This window comes from Egretta garzetta, unplaced genomic scaffold (assembly GCF_000687185.1).
Source record: "Egretta garzetta isolate BGI_Z169 unplaced genomic scaffold, ASM68718v1 scaffold511, whole genome shotgun sequence".
Lineage (NCBI taxonomy): Eukaryota > Metazoa > Chordata > Aves > Pelecaniformes > Ardeidae > Egretta > Egretta garzetta.
The window spans coordinates 494,916-515,759 of NW_009258554.1; the positions used below are offsets into that span (position 1 = coordinate 494,916).

General features: G+C 38.7%; 1 protein-coding gene across 11 annotated transcripts in view; it reads left to right on the forward strand.

Moving 5' to 3' along the window:
* The window catches only part of MICAL3 (microtubule associated monooxygenase, calponin and LIM domain containing 3), a 160,519-nt gene that overhangs the window by 61,256 nt on the left and 78,419 nt on the right, over positions 1–20,844 (forward strand). For 6 of the 11 annotated variants that reach the window (XM_035903349.1, XM_035903348.1, XM_035903351.1 and 3 more), the window contains exons 9-17: positions 297–412; positions 1,656–1,782; positions 2,291–2,384; positions 3,540–3,687; positions 4,990–5,186; positions 6,100–6,215; positions 6,664–6,726; positions 7,461–7,634; positions 8,732–8,824. In XM_035903349.1, coding sequence (XP_035759242.1) covers positions 297–412; positions 1,656–1,782; positions 2,291–2,384; positions 3,540–3,687; positions 4,990–5,186; positions 6,100–6,215; positions 6,664–6,726; positions 7,461–7,634; positions 8,732–8,824 — 1,128 coding nt within the window. Of the gene's footprint in view, positions 1–296; positions 413–1,655; positions 1,783–2,290; positions 2,385–3,539; positions 3,688–4,989; positions 5,187–6,099; positions 6,216–6,663; positions 6,727–7,460; positions 7,635–8,731; positions 8,825–14,212; positions 14,309–16,487; positions 16,545–18,405; positions 18,511–20,844 lie in introns of all 11 variants that reach the window. The other 5 variants (XM_035903350.1, XM_035903355.1, XM_035903358.1 and 2 more) reach the window with 4 other exon arrangements.

Below are 20,844 nucleotides of genomic sequence, written 5' to 3' on the forward strand. Positions count from 1 at the left end.
TTAGCATTTTGTACTTGGTTAAAAAATACAGTATTGAAGAGAAGCTGTTAAGGCACTCCAGGCTATGAATTGTTGTTGGGAATAGAAGAGCACTGGCTTTGGGGGAGCTCATGGGCAATTCACTGTACATCTGGCTTCCTCTAGCCCAGTGGGAGTGGAGCTTTAAGCTAATTACTGAGCTATCATTTCCCAGCAGATTATCTTCTAAATATGTTCTTGATATATTTGATTGTTTGAAATTTTCCATAACTGATGCTTTTCCTTTCTCTGCTTTTTTTTGTAAACTGTAATATTAGCCATTTTGGCCAATGGGAACTGGAATAGCCAGGGGATTTTTGGCTGCAATGGACTCTGCTTGGATGGTACGAAGTTGGTCACTCGGAGCCAGTCCTTTGGAAGTTCTTGCAGAGAGGTAATAGAGAAAACGACTATGCTTTCAGTTCTAGTCTAATCCTCCAACATCTCATCATTCATTCCAGTTTCTTCTAGTACAAAAGGGAGACACAAATGCTCACTGTTTTTAGAGGATGCTTGTGGGTATAATTTAATCAAAAAAAATTTCGTAAGGAGCTGATAAACTGAAGTATATTTATAGAGGAATAAGAAATATCACATCTGTTCTTGGTCCTAGTTTTAAAAGCAGATTAGACAAAGAATCTTTTTTTGGTGCTTACTGATACTACATGGAGAAAGCGAGCCTGACTTAACTGTCACCAGCCTTGCAATAGCAAAGCAGATGAAGATGTAGGTGCCTTTAAGGTACCAGAGGCAAAAGTTCTTGCCATCCCCTAATTACCTTGTAAATATCTCTTACGATTTTCTTTGAAGGAAGCTAAGACCTACTTTTATTTCATGTTCTCCTAAATTGATCACTTTGTTTCATATAAGCCAAACAACATCTTGTGTTTCTTTGGAGTATTGAGTTCTGGATGTTTTTATCATCTTTGGTTGAGTGTTGTTTTGGTGACTCGAAGTGATAACTTATAAGTCAGAACTTGGGCAACTAAAGGATGGAGTGAGTCTAATAGAACTTATTTTAAACTTAAGCAACTACAGCTTCTGACCATCAGGAACCATGGTATCATTTTAAAAATTGTATAAGTGGCACAATGGGTATTTAAAGTTCCATTTGTTTGAATTCCAAAAAATGGTGAAGATAATGTTGCAGCTGGAGCCAGACTTCTATCATTTTCCCATTAGACATTTGCAGACAGCAGTAAGATCTTCCTTGATCCTTCTCTCCTGCACACTGAACAAACCAGGTTCCCTTGGTCTCTCCTCACAGGGCAAGTGCTCCAGTCCCCTTGGTGGCCTTCTTCCTGAGTAGCTCCAGTGTCTCAGTGTCTTTCATGTACCGGGGAACCCTTTCAGTTAGGCTTGATGTATTGTTTTCTTCCTTCCTTTTGATTTCTGGAGTTATATATTATTAAATTTCAGATTTTAATACACTTATACTGAAACTTAGCTATTCAGTGTCTGAAGTGGTTAGATTTCTGATCTGAATGTTTATGTCTCCAGGGTTGACTTAGCAGTATTAGTAGTGATGCATCTCTTCAAAAAAAAAAACCTACAAAAAACCACAACCCACAAAACCTAAACCAAACAAACCAACCAAAACAAAACCCCAAACTTTTTTTTAATTTTATTTTCTGAAGGGAAAGCATTTATAGGCTACTGCCTCAGACCACTCCTGAGAATGTGAGTAAAAACTTCAGCCATTACAGCATTGATCCCGCCACCCGGTATCCCAATATCAACGTCAACTTCTTGCGGCCACAGCAGGTAACTGGAGAAATGGTGCTTCTGAATGCTTGCGATCTGCATTGTCTTTCCTTGGGTGAAGCTATGCTAATGTTTTGAGAACAGAGAGTGACCTGATGTTTCAGTATAGCATGGAAGCAGTGAAAAGCAGTCAAGAGTAGACCTCCATACTTTAACAAATTACTGTTTAGGAATTTTTTATTTTGACAGTTTTAACTTTGCTGTAATGATACATGAAATCTATACGTGTGTGTGTGTGTGCACGCATGTGCATTTTCTTTGTAATAATCTAGTATAGCATTGCCATTGCAATTTGGTGTCTACTGAGCAGCAGCAGTCAGCTAGACTGTTTGGCACTGACCAGCTGTTCTGTATTGTTCTGGGGTTGTTGGACTAGAGATTTCTGCTACATAAGTGTACTTGTCTTCCTTTGTGTGCTTTGGGATGATTCCTTCTTGTCCTCCTTTTTCTGTATGGATCTTGGTTGCATGCCACGTTGGTAATTTTTAATTTTTTGGTGTTATTTTAGGTACGCCACTTGTATAATACAGGAGACTTGAAAGACATTCACCTGGAAATAGAGAACTTTGTGAACTCCAGGACACCAAAGCTGACTCGGAATGGTAGGCCTGGCTACTGCTCCATTCCTTTCAGTATTCTGGAGCTGGATCAGTGCAGGACATAGAGCAGCAAGGCTCTAAAGTATTACTTAACCAGTCTCTTTTGATTCAGAAAAAGTATCCAGCAATTGTTTTGTCAATAGTCTGATTTAGCAATTTTTCAAGTTTCAGTTAACATGTAAATGCATTTTTGTTTGCCTGATTTCCCTTGCTTTATAATGCTGTTATATTTCTAAGCATATTTGCTTATGCAAGCATTTTTTCACCTCCTTTATCATATAATAATATCCTTAGAGTGCAGAAGCGTAGCCTGAATTCACTCAAACAGTAAAGTCAGAATTGTCACAAACATAACAGAAGGTAATTTCTTGTCCAGTCTTTCATGTTCATGCTTTCCTTTACTTAATCTCATCTCTTAGCTTAACTAAATGAAACCTCACTTTGCTTGCATTATTCTGAAAATTAGATGCCTTGTGATAAGCATTTCGGTATCTGTCTACTTGTCGGGTTCCCTGAGGGGCATGTTGAACTTTTCCTTTCGCACACCTTGCCTTTGGATGTCCAGGTAGTGTTTGGAGACTCTCAGAATGGCACTTTGCTGCTAAGCATCCCTTTCACTGCTGAATAGCTGTGTAGTCTTTTGATTTGTTCTTTGGCCTGCACCCACGTCCCTTTAGGCTGTAATCTCATCAGATCTTGCAGTAAGGCAAGGTCAAAACAGGTCAATGCTTTTAAAGGAAAGCTTTCAAGAGAAAAGAAAAAGTTGCAGCAGCACATTTGTAGTTCTTCCATTAGAAATAGTATATCTGAGCTTTAGAGAGCATTTGTACTACTGTATATCCTTTTGATCATGTTTAAAACAAGCCTTTGTGACTGTTTTATAATTCCTAGGGCTCTTTTACAAGGGCTAGGGTGAAAAGCTTGGCATGTCATAACTTAGATAATTACTTTTTAGCAAATTAAAAATACTTCCTTGGATCCAAAATAGAGATTCTTTTTTAAAAAAAAACCCAAAACTCTGTCCTCTATTGCTCATTGTAGAAGGAGCTTGTTGTCTACATGAAGATTTTATTTGTTGATTCATGGGGTTTATGTTGGTTTTAGAATTCATGAAAGAGATGTTGTACATTTTTACTTTAAAAATGTGATTTCTTACAGAGTCTGTAGCTCGCTCTAGTAAATTGCTCAGTTGGTGCCAGAGACAGACTGATGGATATGCTGGTGTAAATGTGACAGATCTCACGATGTCATGGAAAAGTGGCCTAGCTTTGTGTGCCATTATCCACAGATACCGTCCAGACTTAATGTGAGTAACTGGCTGTTCTGAATAACTGGAAAGAGCAGAACATTAGTGATATTTGGAACTAATAGTATGGAGACTGAGGCAATGCATTTGTGACTTACGGAGAAATGGATTGAAATGAATTCAATTAAACTTGATAGAAGCTAACGTATGGTGATTCACCAGCAGAGTGGAAGGTCATAATAGCTTGATGAATATGAAGGTAAATGTGTTGTCATTTTTGCTTCTGGATGATTTGACAGAATTAAGCTTCAAATTGGTACTGACTGGAAAGCATTATTGATTGACAGCTCTTTTCTCCATCAAGTTAGTCAGGAACAGTTCATAGCTTCAGTTAAATTTCTCATGAACCAGTCTCTACACAGCCCTTTATAAATCTCCTGTTTAACAGTAACAAAAGTAACTCTTTTTAAAGACTTTTAGGCTGCTCTTTTTAGAAGTAGTGACCCACAATCTAAATAGAGACGTTGCTACTGTTTGTGCACTAACATGCTGATTGGATGAATGCGAGAGGCGTCCTCTTGCATGATATATTGGGTAAAACAGTGCCCAGATTCTAGAATAGGAAAACACTGCATGGAAGAAGTAACGCAAAGTAACCAGAGCAAAGACTCTGGTACTTTAATTGAAATCTGAAATGTCTTCAACTTCCCAAAGGGACATTAGAAAAAATAATACTAGAGCTGTACTTAAAGACATAATCCAATGTAAAGCATGCTGAAAAATTACTTGGTTATTCCCTTCCCATGTGCACTGAATTACTTATCTACTGGTGTACTTGAGTTAACCTGAGCTACTATTTTTAATAGCTATATAGCTTGTGGAGAATTCAAATAACTTATAAAATGGATTATATAACTCTCTACAAGCTATTGCTTTTTATATAGTTTTTATATTGTTCTACAAGTTTTGGAAAAAGTCAGGAGAACTAAAATATGGATCAGTCCGGAAAAAAGGGGACAAAAATGATGACTTAATTTAGTTCCAAGCCCACAAGAGATTTTATGTAGGGGAAAACAGTACAGTCTTCCAGCAAAGGAGGAAGTGAAGATATATTTCAGAGGGTAATAAAGTTTTTAAGAAGAAAAATCTGGGTTTGGAGAAGGAGCAAAAAATGGAAAAAGAATACTTTTAAGCCAGAGTTCACCATAATTAAGTAGTATCAACTCTGCAATATGAAAAGGTCGCTGGCAAATAAATTAGAGAGATTTTGGAGAAAAAAAAAAAAGAAGATGGATCCCTGAGTTCTTTCAGAAGATTGGTTTCTAGTTGATTCAGCGTATGCTGTCTTTCTGCCCTTTGCAGAGACTTTGATTCTTTGGATGAGCACAATGTGGAGAAGAATAACCAGCTGGCCTTTGACATCGCTGAAAAAGAGTTTGGAATATCTCCCATTATGACTGGAAAGGAAATGGCATCTGTCGGAGAGCCAGATAAATTGTCGATGGTGATGTACCTTACACAGTTCTATGAGATGTTCAAAGACACCATCCCCTCTAGCGGTAAGGAGTTTGGGGCAGGTCTCAGATTTAAAGACAGTTTCAGGATGAATGTGTGCGCTTCAGTTATCTTCATGCTTCTTCTGCGTAAGCTCATACTAGTCACTCATTAACTTTATATTACAAAAGTTGATTTCTTATTGGTGCTGATAAAGACCATGTTAGCAACATCAGAAGCAAAAAATATGAGTTAATACAAAATAATGTTCTCAAAATAATGTCCTCAAAAGTTCTAAACTCACCTCAGCACTACTAGGTAACTTGTCTGCTTTCTTGCTATTATTAGGAGTTCATTTGCCTTCCTAGTAGTTGTTTAGTAGGTAATTTCAAAACACTGGCCAAGTTTTATATCCATCTATCTATTTTATATCTATTTATTATCTGTTTATATCCATGAATGGTGAGAGTAACTTCGGGCCAATGAGGAATGAAAGATCTTTGATTAGAACTGAAAGATGTAATTGCCTAATACAAATCAAATGGCCTACCCTTAAATATTAATAATATTGTTATAGCTGTTTCTTTATTACTGGTGATCTTAGTTCAAGTCTATCATTCCTGGTGGGGAAAAAGAAATGTATTTAAAAATACGGTATGTGTCGGGTATTGTTTTCCAAACACCGAACGCTTCTTAAGAATACTGATGATCCTGATGCTCTTGAACTATGAAAGTGAATAGAGTAAACAAACACAGTATTTATTCTGGGTGATTATAAACCCTGAAAGGAGAAATTATTTTGGGAAAATGAAAAAGCATGGTAGCTGAGAAGGGTATTAATTCTGGACATTACTATCATTTTGTACAGTGAATTGAAGAGTGTTATGTTAAAAAAAAATAATCAGTGAGTCATTCAGTTAATAATAGTACCATAGAAGTAATTTCTTGGTATTCCCTCATCCTACCTGTTTTTGCTAGCAGATAGTCTGGACCTGAATGCAGAAGAAAAAGCTGCCCTAATTGCCAGTACCAAATCGCCCATCTCTTTTCTCAGTAAACTGGGACAAAGCATCTCTCGGAAACGCACTCCAAAGGTAACCATACCACAGTCTTGATAGCATTGTTAGGCTGCTGTTCAAGTAGGTGATACTAAAAATGTATGTGTGTGTATCTGCTATGCATTTACCATGTGTTCATCAGCTCTTGGCATGGGACAATACGTGACGCAACTGCAGAATTACATCCATAATATGTACTCTCAATTAGTGGTATATTTCAGTCTTGAAATCCCAGTCTTGCAGTAATATTTGGGGATATATTTTGTATTGGAACATAATGGGTTGCTCAGTTCCCAGTTAGTTGAAAGTGTTGAAGAATGTCCAACTTGAAGGTAAGAATCCCCTTAAACAAATGGAGAATGAGCCCAGAGAATTAATCTGTTGTGTTGCAAAGCGTATTTAAGTGCACTGATGACCTTTATCTCAGGCCAGAAAGGTATGAGAAGCCTTACTGTTTTTTTCCCCCTCCTCCTTCCATTTTCAGGACAAAAAAGAAAAGGAACTGGAAGGTGCAGGAAAGAGGAGAAAAACCAGCCAGTCTGAGGATGTAAGTATCACAGTGAGGAAGGTGTCAGGGAGGAAAACATGTGGTAGGTTCCTTGTTTCTGCTTCAGTCCTTTCATTTTCTACATCCAGACAGGGTCTACATAACTTTTTTTTTTAAGATAAAAATTAATTATTCTTCAGAGGCTACGCTTTGTCATAGCTATAGTGCAAATACTGATGATTATGAAATGCTGATGCTTATGAAAGAATAGTACACAACAAATGAAATGCTGCAGTTCCCTCTTATTTTATTTTTATTGCAATTTACTTTGATGAGGACACTAAGGATAAAACTTTCATTTAGTAAAGTCATGCAGTATAGTCAGAATTTTCATTCATATTTAAACTTTAGCCTTGGTTAGTGCAAAAAGCATACATTTCTAATAGGCCCCATGAGACAGTCCTTCACTTGAAATGTTTATAGCCAAACAGGTACAAGTGAGTTAAAATTTGAGTGCTTTGATGAAGACAGACCTTTGCTTTGTCTCAGTGGATTCATGGGAGTGTTTCAACTGTGGTCTCTTTGGTAGGTAAGTGTATCAAATAAGGTTGAAAAGATAAGTAAAGTTTAACAGAACTTTCGATGACATGCCAAAGGAAATTAAAATGTGAGCTTTCAAGTGCAGACTAATAGATTTGGTTTTTACAGTGTTAGAAACCTATCAGAGCAAAGGGGTAGAGCAGAAAAGGTGATCCGGTTGCATATTGTTAAATTTTGATATTGGTGATTGTTAGGAGGACATCCCGCGAAGCTACAGAGAAGAAAGGCCCACGCTGGTGAGCGCCCTAACAGAGAGAAGAATTGATGCTGCCATTGGGAATCAGAACAAAGTCAAGTCTATGGCAACCCAGCTACTGGCCAAGTTTGAGGAGAACGCACCAGCGCAGTCCTCAAGCTTACGAAGACAGGTAGGAGATGGATAATAAACCCCTGTATTTTGGAATTACGGGGGAAAATCATTAATAATAACATGCATTCTTTGAGGGAGGATGCTAGTGGTGCTCTTCTACTTCAAAGGCTCTCCTAGAGAAGAGTGAAGCTTACTCAAAAGAGAAAAATTTTAGATTTAGGAGAATGGGATAGAGAAGAACTTCCTAATGAAAGTCTATTTCTGTTATTGCCCATATTATGTTATATAATCTCTTTCAAAAACATCTTACCAGTAATTAGTTCTTTTATAACTACTATTGCTACTGAAAAGCTTTCCAGGAGTATCCCATTTCTAATGTTTAAGAACTATCATTTAATTTCTGATTTGAACTTTGCCAGGTTATATCTGTTTGTTCTTGTGAACTGTGATTGTATGTGTGTGTAAGTGCAGCAGATAAATGCCTGGGAGTTCCTTTGCAATTGGGATGTTTGTGCCATGCCAAGTTAGGCTTCCTGATGACTGCAGGTTATTCAGGGTGGTATCTGAACTGCTGCAACTGCAGGGTAGTTGTCTTTAAAGTGAGATTGAGTCACTTCGAGCTACTGCTAGCAGTGCAGTGTCAGCAGTCTAAGGCTCAGCATTGGTTTAAGTGCCTGAGTTCTTGATCTGCTGCGTAGTCTGTCTTCATAGCTTGTGCCAAGCTCTGTGCTGCCGTGGCTGGGTTGTGAGTGGGACATGACCTAGCTATTCTAAAGCCAGGTTAAGTATGTCTGTGCTACACTGCACATCAGTGTTAGTAGTATAACAGTATCAAAAAGGTGATGTTTATCCCACTCTTTACCAGTCAAACGTTTCCTCAGCCACTACATATTGGTTGGAATAACCAAGCTGATTTGAAGGAACAATGAAAATAAAGGGAAGGTCCAAAACCATAGGTAGTTTCCCGTTTTTGGATGTTTTTTCCCTTTTTATATTTTACTTGCTAAATGAATTCTCCCCTACCCTATTTTTTTTTTTCTTAAATGTTTGTCTGTCTTATTCTGTATCCCATTCCTTTGGCTTTCTTTGAGTTTCCTTTACTATTTTGTCTTTCCTCCTTGATCCCAAACCACTTTCCCTACAACCTGCATGCAGCAACCTGCCCTGCCTTATCAAGAACGTGTTCACAACCAACCATCCAGCAGACGAGAGCAGGGCCGTCTTGCTCCCATACCCCAGTGGAAACAGGTAAAGAAACTGATTATGAATACAATGCATTTCCTGCACCCAACACCAGCAATCACTGTCCTGTTTTTAAACCAGTCCTTTTCTAGCACCTTGTGTGAGTCTATTATTTTAAATAATTTAAATCTTAATGAATAAAGTCAACATCTGCCTTTGGTAATGATGCATGGTTAAATGTTTCAAAAGGACTTAGTAAAATTTTCCCTGCCCCCTTATGCTAGTTACAACTTCCCAGGGTTTCAGTGGATGTTTTAGCAGAAACCTTGCCTACAGATGCAACCTAGTGTAGGCACTTTATCATCTGGAGTATTTCTAGATCTCTCTGTTAGAAAAAAATTGTAAATACATAAGCAGCTATTGCAACCAATGAGGTTAAAAGTGTCACACAATCTATATTAAAGCTCTGCCTTGGTATAAATAGTAGAATCAGTTATCAGTTTTGCTATTCATGTGTGAAATCTTATGTGTTCTGCAGTTACAGGAGACTTTACTGTGGTTTCTTTTTCTCTGTGACAAACATAGCTGTCTTTGCCAACTTCTCATGTTCATTGCATTGCAGATTCCTGTATTACTGTGTAATAAGTAAATTTTAGGTTTTCAGCCACAGAGGGGCTCAGAATAGGGATCAACAACAGATAAATCAGCAGGTATTTCATTTTATTTTCTCTCATGTGTTTTGGTCTAGTGTCATTGCTGGATTTTCTTTCAGCAGTGCACTTTCAAAAGCAAGGCTTGTGACAGACAGTCTTTTCAGGTAGATAGGGATACTTATCTCGCATGTCACCGGCTTCCTTTGCTTCCACTGTTTCCTTGTGCAAATGGCCTCCTCATGTTTCTGAGAGTGCTGAGATACAGTTTTCTGGCAGCCATAATTTGGAGAAACATCTGCTTCTTTCTGGCTGCAGTTTAATCAGAGCATAATTTGGAGTCTAGAGGAAGAAGATGGCACTAGTTTGGAAATTCACTGTTCTGCATGTTTATTGATTCATGGTGAACTTCATGTTCACGGCATTCAACACAATTAGTGCTGCATGTCATGATCAGTGCCGTGATCTAGAAGATTTCTCTCCAAGAAAGGAGGCCTAAACCAGTGGAATTGTTGTCAGTAGGACTGTAAAGAGACCTTTAATAGTATGCCAATGGTATGTTTAGGTTCCCTGACTCAGTGTTCTTAATTCTACATTCTGTCTCATCAGAATCTTCTTTATAGGTTAATGAGCACTTTCAGGTGGATATACATCATGCATGATTAAAGCAAATTTCATTTTTTAAGAGTACTTCCTAGGTAAAGGGGGACAACCCAAAGAACTGATGCAGAAGAGCATAATATGGCTGTACAATATTAAGTCAGTTGATGAGCACTGCTTATGTTACCCCACAAAAAGGGAAAGCAAACAATGCAGTCCAATTTATCTCAATTCAGAAGGATGAAAATTTGTGGTTTAGCACTTGCAGAAGACCACATCCCTGCAGCCTTGAGATTTGTATTTGAATCTGCTATTGAAACTTTATGAAGGCTTTATAATTAAGCCTTTATGGTAAAATACAAAAGTTCTTACTGTCATCCTTTTGTAATAGATCAAAAAAGGACAAACTTCTGTTTCCTGCTTTTATGATGAGGAGTTGCTCCTCATCAGAGAGCAGTCTGTTGGTGGTTTTGTTCTTGTTTTTGCTTGCACTACACAATTTAAAAAAAGGGTGGGGGGGAATCCTTCCAATCTCCCTCAACATTGATAGTAACTCCCTGTAGGCAGCATATAGGGTAGGTCTTTGAAAAATCTTTCTGTAACGATTGTACTTTCAGAGGACTTACATTGTTTTATTAAACACTGACATTGATTGCCTTGTGTGGATGATTTCCCTCTCAAGATGACAGGTGGAGATCATCTTTCCTTGATGGGCTTTACTGCATCAACATCATGCTGGATTTTGCAGTGCTTTCCATCTGACAATTGAAACAGAGAAGAATAAAACTGGGTCTCAAGGATGCAAAATCTCCAGGATACAGTAGCATGAAAGAAACAATTAATATGGTCGCTATTCCAAAGGTTTCTTATTACTTGCCTGGGGAAATGAAGAACATCAGTTGTCTTCATTCAAAAGCTATGGGAGTATATAGAATCATTTATTCTCAACTGATTAGAGATCAGTAGGGGCAGGAAGCCGTCCACTGAGCCAAGCAGCCGGCTTTGCCAAGCTTGGACAGAAGTCCATCCAGCAATACTTCATCTGGCAACCTAATTCTGGTTGCTTAGGTATACAGAATCTGATAGATGTGAGACTGTGTGTCCCTACGGTACTGAAACAGCTTTCTACTGTGACACTGGACACTCCAGCTATAAAGCTATTTCCTGGGCCACAGATTATCTACAGTGGAGTTGTTGCGGGGTACCAGTACATGTTCCTGGAGATACTGTAAAGGATTAGTATTGCTCATGACAAGCTCTTTAGGGAGGATGTATGCTTTCTGGTAAGAGTTGTTCAGGAAAGTTATGAGAAAGGGTTGTCTTGTTTGGCACAGGCATCAGAGTTTATGAGCAGAAACTTCTGTCAGTGACTGCATATAAGATATATCACATAGCGAATGCCTTCTACTGAAAAGTCCTTTGAAGAGCAGCAAAGCAGTTCCTAAAGAAGGACAAAGTGGTGATGTGTTATTCAGGGAATCCACAAGTTGTCTAATGTTCTTGCCAGTAGGCAGAATGAAGTTGAGGTCCTCATGGGTCTTTGGGAGAAGGAAAGGTTTGCTTCTTGTGTTTGATGGGTCTGGTCCTGCATCTTGGAAACTGCATGGAAGAGGAAAGTATATTGCAAAAGCGTATGGGTGATTGCAAGTGAGAAACCACACAGTTGCAAAGGATATCGTCTGGGTTGGACCCCCAGTTTTGATAGAAAAACTACATCTGCCTTGGGCTATTGCTTACCAGTGTCTGTCAGATGGGTTTCCTTAGCTGTACTTGCTTATCAGTATAAGTCTAGAATCTTGCTTTGCCCTGGAGTTAAGAGTTACAAGGCCAGCAGTTTCAGTGAGTTTGTAAGGCAGACCGTTTCTGTGTCTGTTGCACAGGTGGGGTAGGGGTGGCTTACTTATGCAGGATTCCTAGCAAGAGTGAAATCCTGGCAGAATCTGTTCTGAAGTGTTTTTTACTTTCATCACAAGACCTTTAATGCTGTCTCTCTTGGAAAGGGAAAACCTTCAAAAGATCAAGCAGGTTAAAAACCTCACCAATCTGCTGCTTGCAGCATTCTGTGTGGCCTGCATTTTCCTTATGAAGTGGATTACAGAGTTTGCTTTATTGAGCTACACTTTGAGAATGTTGATCTGTGTTGTCAAAATTAGGTTTGTGCTATTATGAGCACCTCAGCAGCAGCTAGTAGTGCATGAAGATGCTGTTAAGTGTTTGTGTACAGTGGAAATTTGTGTAATTTTTTTATGTGATGATAGTATCTCCTAAAAAAACTGGATTGTGTTTCATGGTGTGGGGGTTAATCTCTTCAAATGAATGCCAACTTGTATAAAAACATCTTCCATGGTCTGTTCTATTGCTTTTCAAGCCATTTTGGTTCCTTTTGGGAAAAAGCATCTTATCAGGGATCATGAAGCCATTGAAAAGCATGTGGTCTATCCAGAAGAGTATCTGACTGTTTGGGTATGGTATGGGAGACGAGCCTTTTAAACTGAATTTTGCCCTGGCTTTCCAGACTCTCAGCTTATGGCCTTCAGCAGTTTTCTGGTATAGTTTCATAGGTCTCCTAACAGCAAGAAGGTATGTGTGCAATACATAAGCTTAAATCACTGATGTGTGCAAACATGCTTGTAAGATGGAAATCACATGTCTTTTGGTGCAAATCTTTTCTGACTCTGGAGGTCTGATGCTTGTTCTTTTGAGATGGTCCCCTGAAGTGTGATAAAGGTGCAGCAGTACATACTCTTTTCAGTAAATCTGTTGGAACTGTGGTTTTGAAAATACACAATGACTAACTGAGATGACCACAGCCAATAGGAGCTGAAATCTTAACAGAAGAGAATTTACAACACCAATGATTTCTGCAAATACTGTTTTTCCTACTTAATTTCTTATTTAAATCTGTTGATATATCTTGTCTCTTTCCTATAGCCATCTTTGTCTTTGCATGCTCAGAAATGCAGCCTACTGAAGGACTGAACATGTGCTTCATATACCTGTACAGTTTTATATTCTGAGATCTGCCATGGAAAAATACACAAGTTTGTGAAAATGTTGAAATTTGAAAGGCAAACTCAGTCACGGCCAGATGAAAGTCCATGAACAGCTGTAGTGGTTGAAAATGTTATCACTCTTTCAGCTAGAAATTAGTGACTTCAGAGCTGAGCCTTCTGAAACAGCATATAAGTGTTCCTCATCCGCTTCAGTGCAAAGTCATGTGCTTTAGTTGAAGCTGCTTGTAGCATCTTTTGAATTAGAAGAGTGGATTTTTTTTTTTTTTCCTGAAAGGGAAGAAAACACCCAAACGCGTGTTAGTGCCAGGTCAGCTGTAGGGGCAATGAGGAACATCTGTAGTACCTTTAAACAGCATGCTGTTTCTTTGGAGGCTATCTAAAAGTGGCTTTGGATACACAGCTTTTTTTTTTTCTGCAGTGCAACAATTTCCAGATATGCTCTGTTGAGAACTTGGAAGAAAAGGAAAAATTAGGCAGGAGATATGTTAGTAATCCAGAAGTGGTGGTGAAAAGACAGTACACAGTAACAAGGTGGAGAACTAGATAGGCATGTTTTGTGGCATATTAAAATGAGGACATGTATGTGCCTTGCATAATACTAAGACTATTAGATATGGCTCCATTTTAGCTATAAACCAGCTGTATTTCTGTTCTAGTAGAATGATGGTATACAGTTTAACTTGCCTGGGATAGTTTCGTATCTGTAAGTTAAAGAGGAGGGATCTGAAGCTGAGAACAGAACACTGACTTGAGTTGTGTTGCTAATGAACTGCAAGCAGGAGTAATTGGGTCAACAGGTTGGATATCTTTAAACATTACAAGGCACAGCAACAAGTATTTTTTTCATGAGGCAAAGAGAGCAGTCCAGCTGTGCTGTGGAGAGTTCCAAGTTATACCTTTCACTGATTGTAAGACCTTGAGTCAGAAACTCAACTGATGGTTGATATAAATTCATGTTGGTCGCCCCTAGAAGTATCTGTCAAATCGACATATGATCGTGTGGCTATGGGTGAAAAACTTCAGTCTTTCGGCTTCAGATAAAATATGGCTTTAGGTCATTTGTGAGAGGTATGAGCTTAGAATCACACTCAGTTCATGTGTTCTGGCCTGTCTCACCAAAGCCAATGGTTAATATTCTCTATTTTCTACCATTATTATGATTTTTTTTTCTTTTTCTGTTTCAAAAAAAGCTGAGGAATAAGGAACGTTCTCGGACCTGCCCCAAAAAAGTGATCATGCTCTCTTCTTCCACTCCACCTTCCTCTCCACCGTATCCCAGGCAGCAGGTGATTCCTTCTGCATGCTCTGTCCCTCCCTCTTCATTACTGCTTGTACAAGTGACTAGATCAGTTACTGGATATTCCAGCTACAAATGCATTTCCAATTTTCTTTTTTCAGATAGTGATAGGGCTTCTTCAACCTCTTAGATTAGAAACACACATTGCTCACCAGAAGTATGATTATGATGATTATCTGATGCACTGGAGAGTTGAGATTTTACTGTAGGGTAATTTGTAATTACAGTAGCCTTTTCCAGTTTTGAGTTGCAGTAAAATAGAAATTAAACATCTGGAAATGTTTAAAAGTGAAAAAGTGCAGGGAAAGAAAATGCAACCTTTTTCCATCTCCAATCTTCATTTAAACAAGTGTGAATGAAAATTTGCCCTTGCATTCATGAGACTCTTTCAGGATTACTTGTATGAAGTACCTTTTTAGAGTGTTGTAGTGGCCTGCACATGTCCAACGTGGTCTTTCTGTTTCCCTCACACCCAAGCCTTTGTCTCACAAGAGTTTGTGTTCAGTCTGTCTGAGTTTGAATTTGGAGCAGGGAGAGCTGTTCTGAACAGAGCGTATAAATGTGCATCCAGATGTTTGTGCACATGTGTTTGTTGTTCTTCTAGTTAAATATTACCTGAAATCCTTTAATATTTCTGTCTTGTTGTATATGGTCATCGTGCTTCTTTGACTTGTAAGTTTTTTTTTAATTTTTGTTTTGTTTTCCTACTGCAGTAATAAATTCCACTCCTCCCTGGTCATTCCTGAGCTAACCTTGAGGTGATAAAAAGGCAGCTGCAGTTCCATAGACCTCCCATAACTTTAAATAGGAATTGTACAAATAAATTTCCCCACAGGTGGAAAATGTTTCTTTGCTGAACGCTTGTATGCCTATAAACTCTGTAAAGGACTGTTACCTTTGAGCAGGGTAGACAGGACATTCTTGGATATAAAGTTTGACTTGCCTTACCGCTGTGATTTCTCAGAGTGTTGTTACATGTTATATTTGATCTGGTCTAATTATTGTCAGCCTCTAGAGCACACATGCTCCGCTGCCTCCCTGGTGTCTTCATCTGCAAGATAGGCCAGATCTGCTTACTGATCTGATTTAAGACTGTCCTAACAAAAAAGTGGTTAGTTTTCTGGCATGCTGTGGGCAGCATGGTGCAAGAAAAAGGATACAGGAATGGACATCTATATAGGATGGGTGGGGAAAGCCTTTTTCCATTAGCAAAACCCGCATTTGAGCTTAGTTGAGTGTAATATTATCAGATGATGTGATAGCTAGCTGTCTTCCTCTTGTCAACATCCTTTGAAAATTTTGACAGATACATTTTATGAGAGAAGAAAGGTTTTCCCCAAGCTTACAGATACTGAGAAACTAAGGCTGATTTTTACTTTTTAAGCTGTGGCATGGGATTCATTTTCCATATAGAGAAATTGGCTTTCAGTCACTAAGGACCCCTTAGTTCTGTATTTTCCCTCCCAAGCTTCTCCAAGTGTTTGTTTGTCCTGTGCCTTTTTGGTTGCCTAGTTCAGTCATGAGAGCCAACTACTGCTGGATCCAAGTGCACTTTGACCATTTTCTATGTTGCGTCCTGTAGGAAATGTTTTTTGCATGTCTTCTTGCTCAAGCAAATCATAATAAAAGAAAATTTGGTTTCCTCCTTTTAACTGTGAGGGATTTTTACTCCCTGTGCTACAGAACTGATCTGTTAGACTCAATTAAGAGGGGTCTGCTTTTGGAGACATCTTTTTTTCCTTAGGAATGATTCCTTTTCCTGAAATTGTCTTGGCCCAGGCCTCATAGTGAGTCAGATGGATCTATGTCCTTGTTACAATGTCTTTTAAAACCTGTACCTCTGCACTTCTAATGCATTCATTCTGCCACTTCTTTTAAACTTTCTATTTCCTTCCTTTGATCTAACATCACAGTATGAGTTATATTGAGTGTCTTACCATCTTTATCGTACTAATTTCATTACATTGTGGTACTATATTGTGGTTTACTGACCTAATGTGGACATATACAGACTGATTTTTTTTAAATTTTCCCTATCTTCTTAATAAACTGTTCTGCTATCATTATGGCCTCTCTTCTGCCTGCATCTTAAGAAAAATCAGATGAAGTGTGTTTTGACTAGGAAGTTGGTCTGTGGTTGCTATTAAGCTCATAATTTTTGCCTGCAGAGAAACAGGGAACCTGGTGCCGACTATCCCGGGGAGCAGAGTCCCAGACAGGAAAGGGTAAAGAGCATGAACAAATGGCATGGATGCTGATGACACAAGGCTGTGGCAGATGCGTGTAATATGGAGAGCAAATGTACTGGGTAGTGAAACACACTTATCCTAATGCTGCTGTTAACACGCTGAACTGCTGAGTGTCAATAAGGAGTGATTATTTCTGTGTGATACCCACATAAATGCATAACAAGCCTTCATCAACAGTTTGCTATATGCTTTTATTTTGCTGTAGATCTAGCACTTAAGCTCTTCCCATTCTTTTCTCTTACACCTCTTTATTGAAGTATGCTGTGGCTGTAGCAGAACAAGAAGAGTTATGTTTTGTGCTAATTCATGTGAACGTGGTTGTATTGTTTCCACTGCTTGCTTTCTGGATGGTTAAACAACTGGCATTCCATCCTGCCTCCTACAGGCCAAAGTGAAAGAAAAAACGATGAGGCATTTAGTATAGAGACTTTGAAGCCTTCTTAACAATGAAATATTCAACGGTCTGTCTGAATGGCTCAGCATTATACAGAAGCATGGGAAAAGAAAAGATAGGCACTCAGAAGATTGGTTGATTTGAATTCATATTGACAAATTAACTGAAATTCCAGTAAAGGCTTTGAATGAATTAAGTCATAAGTGGTAGCCAGCGATAAAACTGTTGCAACTTTCAGAATGTGTTCTAACAAAAGACTTTTGTGGGCCGAGTGTTTTCTGACAGGCAGTAGAAGAGTGAATAAGTGTGTGTCTGCAGTGACACAGAAGCCCACAGCTTTATAATAGGCCCTAGTTTTAGTGAAAATGATCTAGTAGGAAGGAGTAGGTGGAACTGAAAGCAACTGAGAGTAGAGAGTATTATTAATGCATCTGAATGGGAAAAGTGTTTCTCGTAAATTGGGTGTGACCCCAGTTGTTCTGCTTTGGAGGACAGTTAGCGATACGTAGCAGCACCCTGGAATTCTTGACGGATCAAGCCCGAGGTTTCTTCACGCACACATTTGTAGTTCCTGGTCCATTTGGTTTTGAACTCTACAGACAAATCAGCTGAAGGCTGTGTGACATTGCGGGCGATACTCCTGTCCTGTACAGCAGGCCACAAGCCAGGTCTTTTGTCCATGTCACTAAGTACGCCACATAACAGACTAAGAAGATTGATATGAAAGACCAGAATAGCAGAGGTGTCAAGTATTGTGCCTGGGATGTGTTGACATGGCAGTGCAGTAAGAACAAGTAGGGCAGTGAAGTTGCAGAAGTAAAACCGGCGACTTCTGTGACAGTTTGATTTTGCTGTGCTTTGCTCCAGCCAGCCAGTCTCATTAAACATCCTCTCTTTGGTAAGTACAGCATTCACTTTTCATATAGCAGTGGAGACGAACTCATTCTTTATGAGAACTGAAGTGCATTACCCTAAAAAAAGTGCTTCTGTGCACAAAATCTGAGAAACACAAGTATGTGCAGGTTTAGATATGTAAAGTAAATCCTTGAGAATCAAGAACTATGGGGACATAAGTTGGCAAATAAACTCCTTTGTGCATGATAAAGCCACTTTTTTTTTTTTTTTTGGATGGTAATGCCAGCAAGAGAGGCCACGCGCTTGTTTGGTTTTGGCTGCAGCAGTCCTAGCTAAGAGAGTTGTGAATAACTAATTCAACTGTTTTTTGTTGGCCTTGAGGATCAAAACTTAGCAATTCATTAGAGCAGTAGACATTGGACATAAATAATTTCCATTTATTGGAAATAAAAACAGTCTTCACATGGGAGCTCCACTTACTGTTCTGCATGTGAATTTCATACCTTTTGTCTGGCGTTTCGGTGTCTATTCCTTTTGGGGCTTTTTTTGCTGGTTTGTTTACTTCCTCCCTCCTTCCTCATCTCACAGAGATCTCCTCGTTTATTTTCTGATGACCCAGTGCCTGAGAATGTTGAGCAGAGGGCATGTCAGCTGGCTGCCCTCCGGGAGTCCAGACCTGCAGTGAGGCATCAGGTGACTACAGCCCCGCCTATCTGGTATTCTGTACCAGTGTGGGATTCTGGGTACCGCTGACATCTGGGTTCAGAGGGATAGAAAAATTCACCAAAATACAATGACCATTGCTTTACAGTCATGTGGATATAAAAAGACACGGTCAAGTCTATTTTGTGTAGTATTTTTATCCTGTTTGACAGTTCTTTACTGTCTCCTTGTTTGATGAATTACAATGTTTCTCTTTCTCAAAACACACTATAAACAATAAGGTAAAAAACAGCCTCCAAGCTTCAGAGTACATGCTGAAAACCAGCTGCACTCCAGATCAAATCATCTCACAGTGGTCATTTACCAGTCAGTTGCTCGCAAATTTTACTTCTGGAAGCAAGAACATTTGCATTTTCCAAGCATAGTTCCTGGCTCTGAAGTACTACTTCTGTGTCCATGCTTCCTGTATACTTATTTCCAACGGTAGAGTTGGCAGCTTGTGCAGCTTTTCTTTGATTCCAGTGTACACTTTTGTTTTGGTTTTGTGCTTAATTTTCTCTCCAGTGTGTCATCTTTGGCATATGGGAGCATGCCAGTTTGAACAGTGGTTTCTCTAGTTTCTACTTTCTTGCCCCAATTTCTGTTTTCAGTTATTTTCAACAGCATTTGGCAAACTGGAGAGTGCTTTTGGAAAGCACCATCTACATAAGTGATTTTTTTCATAACTTAGTGTTTTGAGTTAACCATCCAAAATCAAGCTCTCTTCTTGGGCTTGAGTATAAACAGTCCCAGAACTTTTGCTGGTGGGCATAACTTCTCCAAGCCACGTCAAAAGGAAATTTGTAACGTTTAGGTCACTTTCCAGTGCTGTTCTTTTGGAAATGCTGTCTTTGCTGATAGTTAAAAGTCAGTGAAGCTGTTCTTGAGGAAGGAAGACTGAACCTTTGGCTGGATTTGAGATAGAATTTAGGGACATAGAAGAAACAATGAAAGATGGGGTAAGAAGACTAATTTAAACATACTGACATTTATTTGTTAGTGGGTGACACAACTGAAGATCTCAGCCATGGTCCAAGGACAGCATGCTCATATGCTCAACTTTACTCAGTTGAAATGATGATGCAGAAATGAACATCTAGACCAAAACATCTTGCTCCTACCTTTTGTGTTGCTCTCTAGCACTTGGAAGCTCCTTTTGAGGGTGGAGAAGATTAACAGCATTACAATGCAAATATAGAAATTATTTTTGAAACTATCTAATTTCTGTATAGTGCAGAATTAAAGAGGAGAGAAAATATAGGGGAGATGGAGGATACAAAGTAGAGGAAAGGATGAAGTGAGTAGGGCAGAGAGGAAGAAGAGGAAACAGATGTTGGACCACTGCAGGCAATAATAGATTATGATGTGGGATTTAAAGGAAGAAAACAAGAAAAACAGAGTAGTAAGAGAAAGCAAGCTTAGCAAAGAAAGACATTTTCAGAAAAGAAATTTGATTAAGTATTGATGATCTTAAGTACAGAAAATCTGTGTATAAAATAAACAGTTATGCTTCTTTAAATTGGGGAAATTGTGAAATCCAAGCTATTTTGCATTTTGTCCAGTAGATTTAATCTTGAGGCTAGGCTATTCTGTGTGGCTAGAAATAGCTATTTTCATGGGTCATGCAGCTACATGACATTTATTTTTCCTTTTTATAATGGAAATCTTAATTTTGTTTTAAAAGAGGGTCAAATATTTGAAATTTGCGTAGTTTTTCTTTCCAGATTATAATTTCTAGGAATGCACAGTTTCTACCAGCTATTGGTTTTTTTCCTATTTATGTGTAATATTTCTTGGGAGATGGGCATAGTGAGCCATAGAGATAATGAGAGGGGTATATTGGAAGACCAAATTTTGGGTTCTCCTGGAGAGGAACCAGTTACAGAAGGATACAAATTCTCACTTTGGGATTTATTGTTTGCTGTTTGATAAGCAAGAACAGCAGATTGTTTTATATTGTTTCATTCTTTTTAGTGTGATGTTTCCAATCTGCTTACGGTAAATTTTAGGTTGGAAATTTGCTGCTAATTACTGACATTCCATACAAGTTAATTTCTTTCTCCTCCATCCACAAGGTGAGCAGGCTTTTGGTTTGTGTAGTTAACATATAGAAGAGGTCTCACATGGCCTGAAATGCAATCTTAGTGTCTTGGACCAGTAATACAGAACAATGGGAGATGCAAGAGGAGCAGAGGAAATTGATTTGGGATCTTTGCCAGTGGCTTAGCTGGTTGAGTTACAGGAAGTTGGACATCTGTGGAAGTAGGTAACTGCTTCCAAATGGTCCTAAATAATTTAAAACCTAATAAAGAGCAAATTAAGAAT